The following is a 22,839-nucleotide window of genomic DNA, read 5'->3' as shown; positions in this document are numbered from 1 at the left end:
CGGAAGAGAAAGTGCTGACGGTGGGGGAAGAGTGTAAGCAGCTCTTTCGCCCCCCCCCCCCCCCCACTCTTGCGGCGGCCGTCGTTTACAAACGGGGAGCGCGCGCAGCGCGGTTGAGTGGGAGGCAGCCCGCGCGGGCCGCCCGGGCGCGCGCCTTCACATGGCAGCGCGCATCAGGCAGCCGCCCGATAGCCACCGAGGCGCGGTCATCAACGCCGCACGCGCCGCGCCGCGCCGCGCTCCCCAGTGACGGAATCACCGATCGTCACAGGCTGAGTAAATGCAGCACACGCTGCTGCGCTCAGCACCCAGTCTGCCGGCACAGGCTCCTATGTATACCGACTGATCACTGTTGCAGCTGACACATACAGTGCGAGTATTGTAAAGAAACTGGAAGGTGAGTGGCAGACACAGGTGGAAGCTTTATTTATTTGATGCGATCCGGTTTTTTTTTAAACATAAATAGTTTGAATACCCACGACTATTCAACTCTCCTTTCCTAACATTCCTTCCGTTCGATAGTTTTCGGGTGAAGATATTGGGACATCCCCGCAGTGTTTCAATCAATTAAGCAAATACTTTCCTTTCATTGATTCCATTTTCTTAAGCCTATTTTAGTTTTTAGCCTTCATTTCTCAGCTCAAAAGGGATGAAATATTTATCCGAAAATACCATTTACCCGTTTAATCGTGAAACAATTCCAAGTTGAGAAGAGCGACTGTTAGGTGTGATGATTACTTAGATCTTAGCAATTTTTCGAAGCGGCTGGGAATAAGATTGGGTACACATTGTGAATTTGTTTAAAAAATACAGAAATAATGGAATGACCCTTTTTGCGGCTGCGTATTTTTTTCACATTAGCACATTTCTTATTTAATATATTATGGCCCGAGAGGTGTGGGTGTAAGTGTTCCATTTACACTGTGAACTGGTTTAGTGTAGTGCACGTAGACCCTTTTGTTCCTTTCAAGGATGTCGTGCTGCTTTTTCTGGCAAGAGCAGCCGTTATATTTTAATCAACCTTACGGAAACTCCAGGATGGCTCTCTCGACATTCATAATTTACACGCGGGTCAGGATTTACTCTGAATTATTCTTAAGTACTGCGTGACGTGTTTCTACAAGAGCTTAAGTCATCGGCAAAGGAAAACCCCTTGAGTGTCTACATTCGTCATGCACGATGTAGGGGACTCAGTTTTGTCAACTTTATGCTTGCCTGGCTTTCTCAGCTATATGTTAGAAAAACAGATTGCAATGCAAAAATAAAGTTCTATCACAATGCATGGCTGTTGCGTTGAGAATAAAACAAGTAAGCAGAATGGCGCGAGAACCAGTATGCCATCTCGCCTTTCAGGTTTGAACTGACTTTCAGCTTGATTCTTCCACACTGTCCCTATATGGTTTGCTTCCCATAATATCCACAAATCTTACAAAACTTGTTTTTGAATGAACTGGGTGACTCAGCCTCTACTACATGCCAGGGTAGAAAATTCCGAACTGTGCTGGTAGGTCCATTGTTTCTGCCTGCTGCCGCCGCACTGAACTAGTGTCTGCATACCTCTATTCCCCCCAGTTCAGTCCCTTCCTTTCTACATCCGTGACACTTCCCACGCCCTTGATCTTTTCAATGACTAAGTTCCCTGGCCCCGATCATCTCAGTTTCACTATGGATGTCCAGTCCGTATACACAATTTCCCATCAGGAGGGCTTTAAAACACTCCGTTTCTTTCTGGGCAATAGACCGAACCAGCTCCCCTCCATCACCACTCTCCACCGTCTGGCGGAACTGGTCCTCACCCTCAATAATGTCTCCCTCGGCTCCTCCCACTTCCTCCAAACCAAAGGTGTAGCCATGGGCTCTCGCATGGGTCCTAGGTATGCCATTATGGAACTGTCTATGTTCCAAGGCGACACCGGCATCGCTCCCAACTCTTCCTACCTTACATCGGCGACTGCATTGCTACTGGTTCGCACCCATGCTGAGCTAGACGACTTCATCAACTTTGCCTCGGACTTTCACCCTGCCTTAGTTGGTCAATTTCCGACACCTCTCTCCCCTTTCCCGATCTCTGTCTCCATCTGATATTTTTATAAACCCACTGACTCTCACAGCTACACACACAAAATGCTGGAGGAACTCAGCAGGCCAAGCAGCACAGCTACCTGGACTGTACCTCTTGCTACCCCGTCACTTGTAAAAATGCCATCCCCTTCTCTCAGTTCCTCCATTACCTGCTGCATTTCTTCTCAGGCCTCTCTCCTCCACCATCACCCGCATCTCGTGCATTTTGCGCACATCTGCCCTCACCCCATCCCCCCGCCACCACACCAGAGACAGGGTTCCTCTTGTCCTCACCTACCACTCCACCACCCTCCTCGTCCAGCACAGAATTCTCCGTAGCTTTCGCCATTTCCAACGGGATCCCACCACCGAGCACATTTTCGCATTACGCAGGGATCACTCTGTACGCGACTCCCTTGTCCATTGATCTCTCTCTTGGTAGCTGCCCTTGAAAGCGGAACAAGTGCCATACCTGTAATAAACCTCCTCTCCCACTACCGTTCAGGGTCCTAAACAGTCCGGCCAGGTGAAGCAACTCTTCACCTGTGAGTCTGTTGTGGTCATCTACTGTATCCGGTGCTCCTGGTGAGGCCTCCTACATACCGGTGAGACGCGAAGAAACTTGGGAGATCGCTTCGTTGAGCACCTTCACTTCGCCCGACACAAAAAGAGGGATCTTTCGATGACCTCCCATTTCAATTCTACTTCCCATTCCCATTTCGACTTGTACCTTGCAAGGGTCCGGGTCCCTCTCCCTCCAGATTTATGAAGGATGGATGCAGTGTGATCTTTATTTCCCGACCCACCCGCAGCTGTGATTGGCCATCTTGGTCTCTGAATGGTTGTGTATCATTTAGGATAAGGAGATATTTACCTATTGAGATAATGACAGTTCTTTGGAATTCCAAAGAACCGTCATCAACCATAGCTGATTCATTTTCCCTCTCAATCTCATTCTCCTGCCTCTCTCCATAACTTTTGATGCCTTACTAATCAAGAACCTACCAATATCCTCTTTAAATGTACCCAATAACATGGCCTCCACAGTCACCTGTGGCAATGAATTTCACAGATTCTAAAAAGACATCCTTCTGTTCTGAGGCCTTGCCCTCTGGTCCTGGACTCTCCCACCATTGGAAACATCTTTTCAATGTCTGCTCTCTCTGGGCAATTCAATATTCAGAACCTTCCAATGAGATTCCTGGTATTCCTCACAACTCTAATGAGTGCAAGCCCAAAGCTGTTAAATGTTCCTCATACATTAACCCTTTCATTCCCAGGATCATTCTTGCAAACTTTGCAACTTAGACATTAGAAAATCCAGCACTAGGACTCCCAAGTCCCTTTGCACCTCTGATTTCTGAATGCACTCCCTGTTTAGAAAATAGTCTACGTCTTTTGTGACCCACATGCAGGATCATACATAGCCTTAGAAGGGGTAAACAAAACTAGGAAATTTATTAACAAAAGAGAAAAACAAAACAGTAGAGCTTACAAAGTCTCAGTTAACCCAGAATAACTCGGCCAGAATTTCACTAGGCAAGGATCAGGACCACCACTGCCCCTTTAAATACACTCCAGGCCACAAAGGAATCTGTGCCCAGCTAATTAATACCCCAGCCTCTTTATAAGCTTCTAAGTAGCCCTACTGATAAGAGGCAAAAATTCAAGGGTTCTTAAATGGACACCTGCAAAATCTTGAGGAAAATTAATTGGAAGTATCCAAGGACAATTGCAACTGAAATGTAAACTACAGAAGACTTAGCTATAACACATAAAATCCCAAAGTGCAACAATGTATTATAATTATACATGATAGAGCACAGAGAATGCACAAAAAGCAGCAAAAATATTCAGAACTCTCAGAATACTCTACCCACAACCCAAGGTTGTGACACCTTTATTCCTTCTACTAAAGTGTATGGCCATTCAATTCCTTACACTGTATTCTATTTGCCAATTCTTTGCCTATTCACCTAAGCTGTCTATGCCCTTCTGTAGATTTATTGCTTCCCCAACACTACCTGCCCCTCCAACTATCTTGGTAACATCCATATACTTGGCTACAAAGCCATCAATTCAATCATCCAGATTATTAACATATCATGTGAAAAGTAGCCATAGGCAGCCAATCAAAAAGGCTACCTCTATTCACAATCTTTGCCTTCTATCTATGCCAGTATCTTTTCTGTAATAACATGGGTTCCTATTTTGTTTAGCAGTCTCATGTGTGGTACCTTGTTAAAGGTCTTCTGAAAATACTAGTAAACAACATCCACTGAGTCACTTTTGTCTAAACTGCCAGTTATTTCCTCAAGCAATTCCAACTGATTTATTAGTCAAGAATTCCCCTTAAGGGAATTATATTGTATGTGTCCAAAAGTACCCCGAAACCTCATCCTAAATATTGGACTCCAACATCTTGCCAACCACATAGGTTAGGTCTGTAATTACCTGTCTTTCGCCTCCCTCCTATCTTAAAAAGTAGAGTGACATTTGTAATTCTCCAGTTCTCCAGAATTATTTCAGAATCCAGTGACTCTCAAAAGAGCACTACAAATGCCTCCGCAATTTCTTCAGTGACCTCTTTCAGAACCCTGGGGTAGAGTCCATCTGGTTCAGGTGACATATCTGCCTTTAGATCTTTCAGAATCCCAAGTACCTTCTCCTTAGCAATAGCTACACATCTGCCTCCTGACACTTTTGAATTTCTGGCATCCAGCTGGCATCTTCCACAGGGAAGACTCACTGAAAATACTTTTTCAATTTATCTAGCTTTATTTGTCACCTGTAATTTGAAATATTGAAACTATCAGTGAAATGTGTCATTGACCCACATAGTCCAAGGATGAGTTGGGGGTGGCAGCCTACAAGAGTCGCTCTTCTTCCGGCCCCAACATAGCCCACAACTTACTAACCCTGACCCATACATCTTTGCAATGTGGGAGAATGCTGGACACCTGGACAAAACCCATGCAATCACAAGGAGAATGTACAGAGAGTGATGGGAATTGAACCCTGATTGCTGGTGCTGTAAAGCATTGTGCTAACTACCTGCTGCCTTACAGTATGCCTTTTGCTCCCCACTACTGCCTATCCAGAGTCATTTTCTAGTAGTCCAATGTCCACTCTTGCCTCTCTTTTACTCTTTATATATCTGAAAACACTTTGGTATCCTCTTTTATGTTATTGGTAAGCTTACCTTAATATATTATCTTTTCTCTTATTGTTTTTTTAGTTCCCTTCTAATGGTTTTTAAAAGCTTCCCAATCGTTTTGCTGTATTGTATGGCCTCTCTTTTGCTTTTATTTTATCATTGACTTCTCCTGTCAGCCTTAATTGTTTTATTCTCCCTTTAGAATGTTTCTTCTTCTTTAGAAAGAACTGACACTGCATTTTCCATGTTCCTCTCAGAAACTCCAGCCAATGCTGCTATCCCTGCTAGTGTCCCCTTTCAGTCAACTTTGGCCAGTTCCTCTCTCATGCCTCTGTATTTCTCTTTACTCCGCTATAATGCCAATACAGCTCAATCCCTGTTTGACCAACATCAAGAATGCTTGTGTTGCTATCCTGCACCTGCACATTGTAAAAGTCCAGCCACCTGGTTGTACTTCTAATCCTGGCATATTGGCAGAGGCTGAGGAGCATAGTACTAATGGTGAGGACAGAAATGTAATGGTCAAGGAAGTGTAGAAGCTTTTGCAGGATCACCTTGAAATAGTGGAGTGGACCATATTCAAGGATCTGAACAAATATACCACAGCCATCACCAAGTTCATCAAAACCTGTGTGGATGAGTGTCTACCTACAAAAACATGACAAGTCTTCCTAAACCAGATGTTCTGGATAAACCAGGAGATTTGCAGTCTGCTGAGTGTTAGATCTGTGGCATTTAACTTGTGATCTAGAACCCTAAACAAAGTCCAGGTGTGACATACAGAAAGCATTGTGAAAGTCAAAAGGTGACCCCCTGTGAAGTTAGAGAGACAATTGGATGTATGACAGCTGTAGCAAGGTTTGCATGCCATTACACCTTGTAAGGCAAAACTTAATTGCAAGGTTGGTAGTGATGCTGCAGTCCTTGAACTCTGTGCCTTTTGTGCACACTTTGAAAGGGAGAATAGTACTATGCCTGTATGAATCTCCACAGCATCTGTCAACCCTGTGACCTCTGTCTTTGAGGCTGATGTCAGAACATCATTCAAGAGGGGAACCGTCACAAAGCACTAATCGTGTACCTGGTTTGGTACTGAAAGCCTGTTCCAACCAACTGGTTGGCGTGTTCAAGGACATCTTCAACCTCTCACTGCTGCAGTCGAGGTTCCCACCTGCTTCATGAAGAGCAGGGTGAATTGCCTCAGTGACTGTTACCCAGCAGCACTCACATCTACTGTGATTACGCGTTTTGGGAGGTTGGTAATGGCTAGAGGACTATCTCTGTACTCTTACTGGCGGATCGGTAGAGCCAAGACACTGCAGCCTCCATTCTGGATGTCATGTACATTTATTTGCAATAGCTCACTGACAGTTACATCAGCCATCTCCTACTTGTCCAGGTAACAACTACAGTAGAGGCACAGTTGGCAGTCACCCAAAATCCTTCTGCCTCCATGCAATCTCACCCTCGTCTAGCAAGAGTTCTGTTCTCTACAACACTGGCACAACCTGAAGGCCTAAAGGACCAGGAAGCTGATGATACCGAATGAGCAAATGTTGTTCTCAGTGAATACAGTGATGCTACTCACAAGCAAATTGTAACACTGCAGGAGCAAATAAATGTTTCCTATCAATAATTCATTATTCTATATGAATAGAGATGCCATCCATACGTCAATAGATATACTCTCCTGCCAAAGAATAGAGATGTCATACACAAGCAGATCATCCACTATAGGAACTGAGAAATGGAAAAAAGAAAATTACTTACCACAGCGGAAATAGAAATAAGCACTGTCAACCACTAACCCCACCCCATCCCTACCCAGCTAACACACCACGGCTCTTTGTCATGACGGAATCCTGCTTAGACTTCAAAGAGTTGACTTCAAGGAGACAAGGACCAACATGGTTTCTGTGTCTACCAACAGTTATGCCTCTAAAAGCTGAAACAATACTCGTTGTAGTCAGCTCCAGCAGATGGCTGCAGCATTGCGGGTTGCCTGCTGTGGATGTCAACGTTCTCCTCAAAATGTTATCATTTCACTTACTGGCGCAGCTCTTTAGAAAGCATGCTTCATCTGTGCCCTAGAGCTAACAGCAATAGATTGGTTTCGGTTGGCAATGAGCAACAGTCTGGAGGTAGCCCATCCAGGGCAAATGTTCCTTCTGACTTCTATACATGCTGAAAGTGAAAGGGGAAAATGTTTCCATATTTACACTGAAGCCACATAGAGGGCATTGTGACATAGTAAGAAGATGTCGAAAAAATTGTGCACATGTAAACTAAATAGAGTAATACAGCACTGAAATAGGTCCTTTGGCCAGTTTGCCCATGTTAAGCACAGCGTCCACCTAAGGTTGTCCATTTGCCCATGTTTAGCAGATATCACTCTACATCTTTCATACCATGTCATTATCCACAAGTCTTTTAAATGTGCTTCAACCACTTTCGCTGGAAGGTCATTCCATATATGTACCACACTCTACATGAAGAAATTGCTCCTCTAGTCTCTGTTAAATCTTCTCCTCCTCTAGTTTATGATTCTCTTTCCCTGGAAAAAAAGACTGTACACATTCATCATATCTATGTCCAAAACACAGCTTGCTGAAAGATTATTTATAAACCTTATAACGGCTGTAACGAAACCCAATTTCCCTCAGGATTAATAAAGTAAGTCTGTCTGTCTGTCTGTCATTCAACCATTGGACACATACCCAGGCCTTACCATTCCACTGGGTGCTTTTAACAATTTTACCAGCATGACAAGGTTGTGAATTAGGGAATGTATTAAAACATGTTACTGTTTTCATTGTTGTATCATTTTATTTGTCATTGTTATGAAGTAGTTTCAAGACTATGCATGTTTTGAACAGAAGGGGATTCATATGTTACCACCTGCCCTAACAACCTCCAATAGCAGGAGTATTTGCAGACATTTTCAATTTGAGCTTCCCTCCTGCTTTAGGGAGGCTGCTTCCATCCTGGTAGCTAAGAAAAACAAGAGTATTAATGCAAAATTGTGGCTTGCACACAAAAGCATCACACTGCATTGATCAGATCCAATTCGGAGCTGAATAAAATATATGCTGTTTCAATCCCTGATTCCTCATCAGTCACATCCCTTGGGTATTCAAAGTTCAAAGTAAATGTGTTATCAATGTACAGATACACCACCAGATACAGACCTTGAGAGTATACTCAATAAATCCATAAGAGAATCAATGAAAGACCACACCATCTTGGGTGTCCAACCAGTGGGCAAAAGATAGCAAACTGTGCACATACAAAAAGAAAGCACAATAATAAATAAATAAACAATATTGAGAATATGAGATGAAAGCTCCTTGAATGTGAGCTCATAGCTAGGTGGAACAGTGCAGTGATGGCAGCAGGTGAAGTTTAATGAAGTTATCCCCTTTCATTCAGGACTCTGATGGTTGAGGGGTAATAACTGTTCCTGAACCTAGTGGTGCGAGTCCTGAGGCTCATGTAGCTTCTACCTAATGGCAGCAGCAAGAAGAGAGCATGACCTGGATGGTGGAGGTCTCTGTTAATGGATCCTGTTTTCCTACAAAAATGCTTCATGTAGATATCCTCAATGGGGGGAGGGCTTTACCTGTGATGGACTTGACTGTATCCACTACTTTCTGTAGGATTTTTCATTCAAAGCCACTGGTGTTTCCATACCAGGATGTGATGCAGCCAGTCAATATACTCTCCACCTATAGAAGTTTGTCAAAGTTTAAGATGTCACACTGAATATCTGCTTACTCCTAAGGAAATAGAGGAGCTGTCTTGCTTTCTTGATAATTAAGTTTACGTGCTGAGCCCAGGACAGGCCCTTCAAAGTAACACTAAAGAATTTAAAATTGCTGACGCTCTCTATCTCTGATCCTCTGATGAGGTCTGATTCATAGTCCTCAGGAATAGGAACCAAAGTGATAGGACTGAGGATGGATTAGTTGGTTTACAAACAGATGCAGTTTGTGGTAAGAGGCAGAAGTTATGACATAATTGCAGCTGAAGAGATTGTGGAGGCATTAGTAATGATCTTTCAAGAATCAATGAATTCAGGTATGGTTCTGGAGGAAAAAATTGCAAATGTCACTCCACTCTTCAAGAAAGGAGAGAGGCAGAAATTATGGGCCAGTTAGTCTGACCTTAGTAGTTGGTGAGATGTTGAAGTCAACTGTTAGGATGTGGTATTAGAGTACTATACTTGGAGATGCATGATAAAATAGGCTGAAGTCAGCATAGTTTCCTTCAGGGAAAATCTTGCCTAACAAATCTGTTGGAATTCTTTGAGGAAATAACAAACAGGATAGACGAAGGATAATCGATGGATGCTGTGTACTTGGATTTTCAGAAGGCCTTTGACAAGGTATCACACATGAGGCTGCTTAACAAGTTAAGTGCCCATGGTATGACAGGTAAGATACTAGTATGGCTGATTGGCAGGAGGCAAAGAGTTGAAATAAAGAGCCTTTTCTGGTTGGCTGCCAGTGACTAGTGGTGGTCTACGTCATTTTACATTATATGTGAATGATCTAGATGACAGAATTGACCAAGTTTGTGGATGATATGAAGGTAGGTGGATGCAGATAGTGTTGAGGAAGCAGAGAGGCTATGGAAGGACTAGATAAGATGAGAAGAATGGGCAAAGAAGTGTCTGATTGAATACAGTATCAGGAAGTATATGCTAATGCCCTTTGGTAGAATAAATAAATGCATAGACTATTTTCTAAAAATTAAAAAATCTGAGGTACAAATGGACATGATAGTCCTTGTACAGAATTCCCTAAAGGTTAATTTGCAGTTTGAGTCAGTAAGGAGGAAGTCAAATGCAATGTTAGCATTTATTTCATGAGACTAGAATATAAAAGCAAAGATGGAATGTTGAAATTTTATAAAGCACTGATGAGGCCTCTCTTGGAGTATCGTTAGCAGGTTTAGGCCCCATGTCTTAGAAAGTATGTGCTAAAACTGCAGAGGGTACAAAGGAGGTTCATAAAAATGATTCTGAGATTGAAAGGCTTAACATATGAGGAGCAGTTGATGGCTCTGAGCTGTAAACACTGGAATTCAGAAGAATGAATGGAGAATCCTAATAAAACCTATGGATAGTTGGAAGGCTGAGAGACAGTGGATGTGGAGAGGCTATTTCCTATGGGGGGGGGGGGGGTACTCTAAGACCAGAGGACACAGCCTCTGAACAGAGCGACGTCTATTTAGAACAGAGATGAGGAGGAATTTCTTTAACCAAAGGGTAGTGAATCTGTAGAATTCATTGCCGCAAGTGGTTGTGGCATCATTTGGTATATTTAAGTCTGAGGTTGATAGACTTTTCATTAGTCAGTGCATGAAGAGATACAGGGAGAAGGCAAGAGATTGGAGCAGAGAGGGAAATGCTTCAGAGCATGATGAAATGGCAGAGCAGACTTGATGTACCAAATGGCCTAATTCTGCTCCTACTACTCATGGTCTTATGGTTTCCTCTTCCTGAAGTCAATAACCAGCTCCTTGGTCTTGCTGACATTCGAGAAAGAGGTTGTCGTTGTGACACCACTCAGCCAGATTTTCAATCTTCTTCATATATAATGATCTGTCATGTCCTTTGATTCATCCTCTGGCAATGGTGTCATCAGCAAACTTGAATATGGCAGTGGATCTGTGCTTAGCCACACAGTCATAAGTGTAAAGTGAGCAGAGCAGGGGGCTAACTGCTCAGCCTTGTGATGCACCTGTGGTGATGGAGATTGTAGAGGTGTTGTTGCCTATCCAAACTTACTGGGTTCTGTAAGTGAGGTGAGGAAATCCAAGATCCAATTGCACAAGGAGGTATTGAGGCCAAGGTATTGAAGCTTATTAATTAGTTTTGAGGGGATGATGGTATTGAATGCTGAGCTGCAGTCAAATAAAGACAAACCTGATATACTGAAATGGTCAATTGTTTTATTAGCTTAAGATATTTGTAGTCTTATAAGAACTTTCTTAATGAAGTATGATTGTGGACTTAATTGACTTGAAATGTTAATTGCTGATTGTATGTCACTACTGACTGAACAACTTTGTGATCAGAATTTCATTATGTTATACTACACTAGGGGGTTGTGGCTACCTTGCTAACAAACCACTAACTACTATGTAGACCTAAAGTCAAGATCTTGACCTATATGTAGACATGCAGAATGAATTAATCCAAGGAAAATATATATAGTCCACAGGTCATGGTTCTTTGAACAAGGTGCCACTCTAGGAAGTAGAGAACTTTTAATATAGGATTAGAGAACCTTCTGGTGAGGTATTATATAAATTGCCATTGGAATGCATAAGACTTGAGGGGATTTCACTCTGATTTAATATTTGGTTTATTGCCCTAATGATTGTAGTATGGATAGGGTGACTTGGTTTGCAATGGTAACTTCTACTCTGCAGGCTCCAAATGAAAACTGCTCTCTTTTAGGGATTTCCTTGTACTCCTAATGCAACTGTTCCCCCATTAGTTGAGAGAAAGAAATTAGATGATGATCAAGGATACCCTCTAATACTTTTCCCATTCCCTCCTGTTCCCCTTCCTCTTACTATTCAGGATTCACTCATGGCCCTCAGCCTCTGGGTCATCTTAATTTTTCCAAGAGGATCTCAAAATACATTTCCTCAAGATTCAAAGGAATAGATTTAGGATGGAGTTGAGGGGAAACTACTTTCCCTAAGAGCAGGGAATCTGTGGAATTCTCTACCTAAGGAAGCAGTAGTGGCCAAATATATTTAAGACAAATAGATCGTTCTATAGCAGGGGTATTAAGGGATTTGGGGAACTCTATCCATCATTTCAATGGAGTTAAGAAGGGAAATCTGCAATTCTTGGTTAAGGAGGTAGATCTTAAAGGACTAAAGATATAAACTTATGATAAGTAGGGAAGTAATCCCAGTGTTTAGGGCCTTGACAGTTGTAGCAATTACAAGCTGGAACTATTAAAATTGTGAATGTTCAACAAGAGCTTCTTTTCCTTGTTTTCAAATACATTACAATTAAATTTTTCTGGAGTTAGAATGTGAGGAAAATCATTTTAAATGACTTCAAGTAAACAGGGGAAAGTGAAGACTAGAAATGAAATAGTTATGTGTGGAAGTAACAAAGCATTTCAGCAACAAATGAGATCAAGCAGGGAAGAAGTCAAGGACTGGGACAAAATTGTGCTTTATGGTGGGGAAAAGGACTTTGGTCTTCTATGTTTGGTATTTGTACATCCTAAATGAGAAGGTTGTAGATACGTTTTAGAAACAGAGACCATTTTTAGAGCAGGTACTTAGAAAGTATACTAACCCTCAATAAATGCATGGATGTTTTTGCAGATAACAATCCAATGATTGGAAGCTGTGCACTTAAAACTTCTGCTTGATTGATAAGAATTTTAACTAATCACATCCATTCGTCTGACTGTAGCGTTGCCATCATATGCTGCCTTAGGGAAATACATGTTTGAAAAGACCTGTTTCTCCAGTGAAAGACATAGAAGGAAGTTCAGTTGGGTGGGGGAAGCAGATGTGGGTGACAGTGAAAGAAGATTATCAAAGATAATCTATGATTAAGATGCTGAGAATAATGAGATCAGAGATTTGGAAGGGAAATCAGTGGGTAGGGATTTTTGGTGCCAGGAGGGATCAAGGCCCTAAATAAACAAAGGAAAATATGACCTTTAATTTAATGGCATCTCTGTCTAGTTGTATGTTACAAGGACACAATTACACTGGATGTCTCCAATAACAGATTCTGGAATTGTTCTTGTGGATTAGAAGCTATCAGAAGAAAATAGGAAGGAGAAAACAGATTTACTGAGTTGTTGGCAGGGGAATGTTCAAATCTATGATGAAAGATGCAATAATAGAACCCCTTAAAAGAATAGCAGAACTAAGCAGAGCCAGAATGGGAGAAAAATCATGTTTAACTAATGTGCTGGAGGTAGTCGAGCTTATGATAAGGAAAACAAAGGAAGAGGAACTGGTGCATATAATGCAAGTGGATTTCTAGCAGGCTTTTGATAAGGTCCGGCATGGGCAGTCAGTAAGCCAGGACAGAGCACATAGAATTGGGTTAATAGATTTACATGGATTGAAAAATGTTTATTGAACACGGTAAAGTAGAAATAAATGGACCCTTCACTGGTTGCTGCCCTGCTTGTGACTAGTTTTACTGGTGGAAGGAGTATTTGGGCCTTGTTATTCTCAATCTATAAGCACAATTTGGCTAAAGCAACCAAATGTCATATTCCCAGATTTGCTGATGATAATTAGCAAGTGTAACTGAGAGTTTGGAGGACAATATCCAGAGGCTCCGAGGGCATATGAACAAGCTGTGTGAGCAAGAGCATGGCCAGCGCAATATAATATGAAAAATCTGAGATCGCCCACTTAGGGACATAAAACAGAGAAGCAGAGAACATTTTGTAAATGGTGAGAGATTATCTGGTGTTTGATGTTCAAAAGGACTTGGGTGTTGTGCTTTTACACAATCACTGAAGCTACCAGACAGATGCCACAAGCAATGAGAAAGGCAAATAGTTTGATAGCATTTATCCTGAGAGACACAGGTGCTCAGTGTATACTGAGGTCAGAGGAAGAGCAATGGTTTCTCAGGAAGTAGCTTTAATCTAGAAAGCTTGAACTTGGCTCAGCTAAATCAGCATAGATATGAAATTTAAAAATCCACCTTCCTGTTTAACCTCCATAATTTTGATTTTCAATCTTGCTATGTAATATTTTCCAACTCTAAAACACCAATCCATCCTCTTGTATATCAAGACAGTTCTTGTCTCGTCATCCTAGGCAATGTATTTCAACAGTCTTGGCTTTAAGCTGCAGGACTGAAATCTCAAACATCTTTACCCCTGCAGTTTTCCTTTTTAAGATACTCTGAAAGTTTCCATACAGTCCGTATAATGAAAAATGTTAGAACTTGCTTAGAGTAGATAAAGTAGATGACAGTTGATGCAACAGATTTTAAATGGTGATTAAAAATAGTGAAAAATTAGCATGCTCAATTAACTCAATTGAGCTAAATTTTTACATTGGCTTCCCTTGTTGAGAATTTAGAAAGTATACACCATAGTATTACTTTCCTGCAATTATTCCTTGACGTATTTTCTTTGAATTATTTGCCGCTCTTTTATCAACGTTATCAGCATGTCATATGAAAATTCCAACACTAAATAAATAAGAATAAAAATAAGCCAATTTAGTGATGTCATCACACTTGCCTCTGAGTGTGAGTATTTTTTCTGTTTGGGTATTTATGCATAAGAAGCAGGAGGAAAGATGAAAGGTACATTTTGGGTTATAGAGCTGGTTTAGAAGGTAATTAAAATCTACTTGTAATAATTCTTTATGATGCTCTATAAAATTTAATTAAGTTATTTAATTCCTGATAAATTAATTTGCTCTGCTGCTGATCAGTTTTGCTCTACAAATTTTTTGACAGAATGTCTCAATGGCATCAACTCCATCAACTGGATGCACAACTCCTGGAAAAAGTGGACCAATTGTATGATGATACATTTCCCATGGAGGTCCGTCAATTCCTGGCCGTTTGGCTAGAAAACCAGGATTGGTGAGAAGCTGATTACTTTCAACTATATTTGGAAAAATTAGTTACTCATCCATATTTAACTTTGTTCTGCACAATTATAAAGAAAAGTAAAAATCTCAATAACTAAAGATTTAAAAACACAAAGGTCAAAATCTTCATAATGTAAAATGATGCAAAGAAGCTTGTATAATAAATCTGGAGAGAGCTTAATGCTGATGTTTCAGTAGTGCTCTGCTTCGGAACTGAAAAGTGAAAGTTCAGCTGTATACTTTGATGAAAACAAATTTTGAAAAATAGGGGTAGGCAAAACACAGAGAGAACTTTCCAGATGTCTGAGCTAGAAAGAATATCTAAAACATCTTCAGATGTATCTTGAATATGACTTAATTTGGTTTTATCCCTGTTTCTGTTTGGGGTTAATTCATATACACTTATAGCCTCTTTAAGTTTACTATTAAAAGTTGTATCTCATTAAAAACGGATCACCTTTATCCATCCTTCATTTCCTGCACATTCATGTACCTAAGAACCTATTGAACACCTCAGTTGTATTTGCTCCCCACCACCACTCTGTATATCTCTTTGAACTTACACCTGCTTTGTACAGGTCTTTTGAACTTAATCTTCTCACCTTAAATACATGCCCTCTGGTCTCAGACATTTCAACTCTGGGAAAAAGGTACTATACTGGCTGTCTACTCTATCTGTACTTCTCATAAACTTTTCAAGCTCTATCAGATCTCCCCTCAGCTTCTCTACTGTCTAACCTCTCCTTATAGCATATGCCTGTATCCTGGTAAACCTCTTCTGCATCATCTCCAAAGCCCCAACACTCTTCCTATAATGGGCAATCGGAATTGAATGCAGAACTCCAGCTGCAGTCTAACTACAGTTTTATAAAAATGCAACATAACTTCCTGACTCTGGAACTCATTTCTCTCAAATAATAAAGCAAGCCTGCCATATGCCTTCTTCAACACCTTATCAAGCTGTGTGTAGCCACATTCAGGGAGCTATAGACTTGAGCTGCAAGATTACACTGCACATCAATGGTCCTGTCATTAACAATGTACGGTCTCTTTACATCTGATCTCCCAAATGCAACACTTCACATTTGCCCAAGTTAAACTCCATCTGCCATCTCTCTGTCCATATCTGCAAGTCATCTATGTCCTGCTGTATCCTTTGGCACTCTTCTACACTATACACAACACCATCAATCTTTGTATCATGTGCAAACTTTAGCATCCATCTAAGTTTTCATCCAAGTCATAAATCACAAAAAGCAGAGATCACAGTGCAGATCCCTGCAAAACACCACTAGTCACAGTCATCCAACCAGAATCAGAATCAGAATTATGTTTAATATCACCGATATATGTCATGAAATTTGTTGTTCTGTGGCAACAGTACATTCCAATATATAGTAATAAAAACTATAAATTACAATAAAAGAATATATGAAATGAATAAGTAGTGCAGAAAAGAGGGAAAAAATTACCAAGCAACACAGACAAAGAACTGGAGGAACTCAGCAGGCCAGGCAGCATCTATGGAAAAAAAGTATAGTCGACATTTGACTGAAATATGAAAAGATGAAATGTGAGGAGGATGTTATGAGAATGCAGGGTGACTTGGACAGTTTGGGTGAGTGGGCAGATGCATGGCAGATGCAGTTTCACGTGGATATGAGATTATCCACTTTGGTGGCAAGAACAGGAAGGCAGATTACTATCTGAATGGTGTCAAGTTAGGAAAAGGGGAAGTACAATGAGATCTAGGTATCCTTGTTCATCACTCACTGAAAATAAGCAAACAGGCACAGCAGGCAGTGAAGAAAAGTAATGGCATGTTGGCCTTCATAACAAGGGGAGTTGCGTATAGGAGCAAAGAAATCCTTCTGCAGTTGTACAGGACCCTGGTGAGACCACACCTGGAGTACTATGTGCAGTTTTGGTCTCCAAATTTGAGGAAGGACATTCTTGCTATTGAGGGAGGGCACCGTAGGTTCACGAGGTTAATTCCTGGGATGGCAGGACTGTCATATGTTGAAAGATTGCAACAATTGGGCTTGTATACACTGGAATTTAGAAGGATGAGAGGGGATCCGATTGAAACATATAAGATTATTAAGGAATTGGACACACTAGAGGCAGGAAACACGTTCCCGATGTTGGGTGAGTCCAGAACCAGAGGGCACAGTTTAAGAATAAGGGGTAGGCCATTTAGAACAGTGTGCAGAAAAACTTTTTCACCCAGAGGGTTACGGATCTGTGGAATGCTCTGTCTCAGAAGGCAGTGGAGGCCAATTCTCTGGAAGATTTCAAGAAAGAGTTAGATAGAGCTCTTAAAGATAGTGGAGTCAAGGGATATGGGGGAGAAGGCAGAAGTGGGGTACTGATTGTGGATGATCAGCCATGGTCACATTGAATGGTGGTGCTGGCTTGAAGGGCTGAATGGCCTACTCCTGCACCTATTGTTTACTGTCTTTTTTGGACGGAAACCCTGTTGCTTCTTCCACCATGTTCTACACACCACTCAATTTTTTGAGTTTGGGTTTCAGCCCAAACGTTGTCTGTATTTTTTCCATTGATGCTGCCTGGCCTGTTGAGCTCCTCCAGCATTTTGTGTGTGTTGCTCGGATTTCCAGCATCTGCAAGTTTTCTCTTATTTGTGAAAAAATTACTAAGGAAGTGTTCATGAATTCAGTGCCAGTTCAGAAATCTGATCACAGAGGAGAAGAAACTGTTCCTGACACACTGACTGTGTGTCTCCAGGCTCCTGTACCACCTACTTATCGGTAGCAATGTTAAGGGGCATGCCGTGGGTGATGATGGACCTTAATTACGGATACCTCCTTTTTGAGGCATCATCTTTTGAATGGGTCCTGGATGCTGGGAAGGCCATTGGCCATGATGGAGCTGACTGAGTTTACAATATTCCGCAGCTTTTTCTGATCCTGAGCAGTGGCCCCTCCATACTAGATGGTAATGCAACCAGTTAAAATGTTCTCCATAGTACATTTGTAGAAATTTGAGAGTGTCTTTGGTGATACACCAATTCTCCTCAAAGACTAATGAAATATAGCTACTGTTGTGCCTTCTGTGTAATTGCATCATTATGATGGGCCAGGATAAGAGCCTTGAAGATGTTGACACCCAGGAACTTGAAACTGCTCACCCCATCCATTTTTGATCCCTAAATGAGGGCTGACAACTATATTCTCATCCTACCCTTCCTGAAATCTATAATCGATTCTTTGATAAAATCACAAAATGCTGGCAGAACTCAGCAGGCCAGACAGCATCTATGGGAGGAGGTAGTGTTGACTGGAGTTAGTTGGTTGCGGAGACACGCACCAAGGAAGGATATGTGACTATAATACTGGGTCTGGGTTAGCGTGTGGTCCAAAAGTTTCAGGGCCGAAGAAATTGTAGGTTGGGAGCAGAGAGAGAGAGGCTCTCACTGAACGCCTGTCGGAGAGAAGATCTGAACTTCTTCAGTGTAGGCATCACTGGAAGAGGCTTCACAGTAGTGAATTCAAAGGCAACATGAGTGAATCTGCAGATGCTGGAAATAAATAAAAACACAAAATGCTGTCAGAACTCAGCAGGTCGATTCTTTGGTCTTACTGATGTTACTGTGATACCACTCAACCAGCTGATCTTCCTCACTCCTGTATGCCTCCTCGTCATCACCTGAATTTCTACCAACAATAGTTCTGTCGTCAGCAAATTTATAGATGGCATTTGAGCTGTGCCTACCACACATGAGTGTATAGAGAGTTTAGTAGTGGGCCAAGCACACATTCTTGACGTGCACCACTGTTGATTATCAGTGAGGAGATGTTATTTCCAATCTGTACAGACTGTGCTCTCCTGTTGAGCAAGTCAAGGATCCAGTTGTAGAGAAAGGTACAGAGGACAAGGTTTTGGAGCATTTTGATTAAAATTGGGAATATGATTGTGTCGAACGCTGAGCTATAGTCAATAAACAGTAGTCTGATGTAAATATTACTATTGTCCAGGTGATTCAAGGCTGAGTGGAGAGCCAGTGAGACTGCATCTGCTGTGGACTTTTTGTGACAATAGGCAAACTGCAGCAGATCCAGGTCCTTGCATAAGCAGGAGTTGATTCTAGCCATGACCAGCCTCTCAAAGCATTTCATTTCAGTAGATATGAGTTCCACTGGATGATAGTCATAGAGACAGCTCACCCTACTCTTATTGGGCACTGGTATGATTGTTGCCCTTTTGAAGCATGGAACCTCCAGCTGTAGCAGTGAGAGATTGAGGATTTCCTTAAACATTCCCACCAGTTGGTTGGCACAGGATTTCAGAGCCCTATTGGGTATACCATGTGGGCCTAATGCCCTACAAGGGCTCACCTCTTCTGATATCAGCCTCCAAGATAGAGATCACAGGGTCACCAGGGTCACAAGGGGGCGTTAGGAGCGAACCCAAATGCAAGGCACAGACACTGAAGTAGTATGAACAGGACAATGTTTATTAAGAACACTAGGGAAGCCAAGGAGCAAGGACAAGATGACAACATGGATGTAGACATAGGATACAACCTGGGCTAGGACGTGGGACTTGGACTTGACTGGGAACTCAGGTCTTGGCAGGGACTTGGTACCTGAGTCTTGACTAGAACTCGGACTTGGCTTGACCTGGAACTCGGACTTGGCTTGACTTGGACATGGACATGACTGGGAACTCGGGTCATGACGTGGAACTTGGGTCCTGGCAGGGACTTGGTATCTGTGTCTTGACTTAGTTCTTGACTTAGAACTTGGACTTGGCTTGGCTTGGACATGGACATGACTGGGAACTCGGGTCATGACTCGGAAATCGGGTCTTGGCAGGGACTCGGTGCCTGTGTCTTGACTTAGCTTGACCAGGGGCTTGGACTTGGCTTAACCTGGAATTTGGGCTTGGCTTGACCTGGAACTCAGACTCAGACTCAGACTTGACTAGACTTGGACTCTTCTTGGACACAGAGTCGGGACTCAAACCACCAGTAATTCTCAGCTGGCCACGAAAGTGTCAGATTTCATACCTTACTCAGAGCAGTCGTGGACAGCCGGCAACTCAGCTGGACACGAAAACGACTGAATTTGCTAAGCAGCCACAGGCACAGAAGCAACCTAGAGTCCACGATTCTCGGTAGCTCCAATAATGGTCCAGACTTCCTGCACTGGCTGAGGTCAAGTGCTTCTGGTAACTGGTTTCTGGTATCGAGCTTCTTGGTATGGGTTTCGGACGCCAAACTTCTTGGTGTGGGTTTCTGACGGGACAGTCCAGCAAAGGAATCGCTGGACCCCGGAGCTATTTATGTTGCGGGCCCAAAATGAGAATCAGGTGCCTCAATTAAGGTGCCCAATGGAACATGGGAAAACAGAAACAACCAGAATGCGGAATCCACTGACCAGACCGTGACAACCAGATGCTGCAGGGATCTCATTTTCAAAGTGTGCACAAAGGCCATTGAGCTCATCTGGGAGTGAAGCATCACTGCCATTTTTATGTTAGTTTCACTTTGTAGGAAGTAATGTCCTGCAAACCCTGCCAAAGCTGATGTGCATCTGTTTCTCTCTCTAGCCTCAATTGGAATTGATTTTTTGCTCTTAAGGTAGCCTTCTGAAGTTTGCACCTGTACGTCTTGTATAGTACTAGATTGCCAGACTTAAATACCATGGTCTAGCCCTCAGCAGACTACGAATTTTGTGGTTCAACCATGGCTTTTGATTCAGGTATGTTCTCGTAGGCACACACTCATTCACACAGGTTTTAATGAAGTTGGTGACAACTGTGGCATATTCATTCAGACTCGAAGATGAATCCCCGACTATTGTCCAGTCCAATGACTCAAAGCAGTCCTGTAAATGTTCTTCTGCCTCCCTTGACCAATACCTTCTTGGTCCTAACTACTGCTGCTGTGGTCATTAGTCTCTGCCTATAGAAGTGCAGCTATTGGACTTTCCAAAGTGTGGGTGTAGATGGCACAGTAAGTGTTCTAGTGTTCTTGATGGTGGTAAAACAGTGTTCAAGTGTGTTGACTCCTCTAGTTCTACAGGTGGTGTGTTTATGGTAGTTGTTCAGAGGCTCCTTCAAGTTGGCCTGGTTGAAATTCCCCGCAAAAGCATCAGGGTGTGCAGTTTTCTGCCTGCTGATTACAGTGCTCTACTCCTCAGAGTCTGCTTGACATGGGCCTAAGGTGAAATGTACACTGCTACCAGGATGATGACAGAAAACTCCCTCAAAAGGTAAAATGGATGGCTTTTGCTGCTAGACATTCTAATTCAGGTGAGCAGGACTGTGACAGAACTGTCATGCTTGTGCACCCCACAATGAATTAATCATACAGCATACTCCACTTCCTCTGCATTTAATACACTGAGCCATCCTGTCTTTTCGGGGAATAATGAAGCCATCAAGCTGAAGCTGTGCATCCGAAAGGACGGAAGTGAACCACATTTCTGTGAAGCAAAGTACATAGCAGTCCTGATGCCCCTCTGGTACAGCAATCTTGCTCTGAGGTCTTCAATTTTATTTTCCACAGACTGCAAATTTGTCAGCAGGATCAACAGTTGACATGCATCTGATTTCTGTTCAAATTTGTTTTCCTGAAACTGCATTTACCTACAGAATCCCATCAGCAGCTGTTCCAATCATCTCTCCCCAGTTTCTACCTAAAACTGTTGTAACTTGCCCAGCTCTAAGTCAATATTCTCTTGCAACAGTCATACTTATCCTTATCTATAATTATCTTAAAACTTAAGAAGTTGTGATCATAGTTCACTAACTGTTCTCCAACTGAAAGGTCAGTCACTTGGCCAGATTCATTATCCAACACTAGGTACAGTATGGACCCTTATCTCATTGAACTATTCACATATTGATCTAAGAAATATCAATGCACCTAACAAATTCTGCCCTCTCTACAACTCTTGCACAAAGCAGATCCCAATTTCTATTATGGAAGTGGAAGTCACCCACTACAGTATCTCTGTTTTTCACCTTTCCCAAATATGCTTATATATCTGTTTTTCAATGTCCCAGTGGCTATAGGGGCTGGATCTGTAGTATAATCCTATCAGAGTACTGGCACTCTCAGCATTTTTGAGCTATTGGATTTTTTGCATGCACCTGTGATCAGCCAGAGAACCCTCATTTACATCAGAGCAAAATACTGTAGTTGTGGGGAAGCAGAAAAAACAATGTTTGAGATGTACAATAGGTCACATAACATTCGTGATGGATAAAATAAACTTGTCGTTTCAAGTTATTGACCTTTTATTTTCACCATTGTACTGAAATCTAAAGTGTTCTCCCTCCGTGGATGCTACCTGATTTGCTGAATATTTCAACACTTCCTGTGTTGTTTTTTAATTTCAGATTTCTCTTATCTGCATTCTTTCATATGTCAAACTTTTATCAGAATAACAATGTCTCATTTGAAAGATGGCACCTCCAACAGTGTGGCACCTCCTCAGAGCTGTTGTGAAGTAATCAGCTTATGTGCTAGATTGTGTGAAGCTTGATTCTGTAACATATTGACTCATATGCAGAAATCTTACCAATTAACTGAAGTTAGAAGAGTCATTCAGTGCAAACTCACAGTTTATCCAGAACATTTTGAAGCCGAATATTTGATACTGCCTTCAAATGATTCCAGCAGACTTAAATCCTAATCTAATTTTCGAATCAAATCAACTATTGCCAAAACTAATATCAGTAACTTAAACCCCTCATGCTACATTTAAAATTTATTGTTCAAAATACTCACCATCAATAGATTCTGAGTCATTAATACTCATGATGCAACTAGGCAGAAGTTGTAGATTTGTTTGTATCTTAACACATTGCATGCCTAACTAGGTAAATAAGAATCACCTATGCAGAATCAAAATACAAGAATACAAAATACAAAACACAAAAAACAAACAGAATGAAAGGAGAAGGAAAAAGCACTATATTCCTCTTTATTCTCTTTGTGTTCTTAACTCTTTGGCTGCAGAGTAGGGAGG

The 22,839-nt window shown here is 41.8% G+C and overlaps 1 protein-coding gene across 2 annotated transcripts in view; it reads left to right on the top strand.

The window, feature by feature from the left end:
* Positions 1 to 232: 232 nt before the first annotated feature.
* stat4 (signal transducer and activator of transcription 4) overlaps positions 233 to 22,839 on the top strand; it is a 115,777-nt gene continuing 93,170 nt past the window's right edge. For both annotated transcript variants that reach the window (XM_059966896.1, XM_059966895.1), the window contains exons 1-2: positions 233 to 397; positions 14,700 to 14,828. In XM_059966896.1, the coding sequence (XP_059822879.1) occupies positions 14,701 to 14,828 (128 nt within the window). In that variant the 5' untranslated portion in view covers positions 233 to 397; position 14,700. The remainder of the gene's footprint in view (positions 398 to 14,699; positions 14,829 to 22,839) is intronic.

The sequence above is a fragment of the Hypanus sabinus genome, chromosome 4 (genome assembly GCF_030144855.1).
Source record: "Hypanus sabinus isolate sHypSab1 chromosome 4, sHypSab1.hap1, whole genome shotgun sequence".
Taxonomy (NCBI): domain Eukaryota; kingdom Metazoa; phylum Chordata; class Chondrichthyes; order Myliobatiformes; family Dasyatidae; genus Hypanus; species Hypanus sabinus.
The sequence above is the reverse complement of the archived record's forward strand: the minus strand, read 5'-3'. Positions and strand labels throughout refer to the sequence as shown.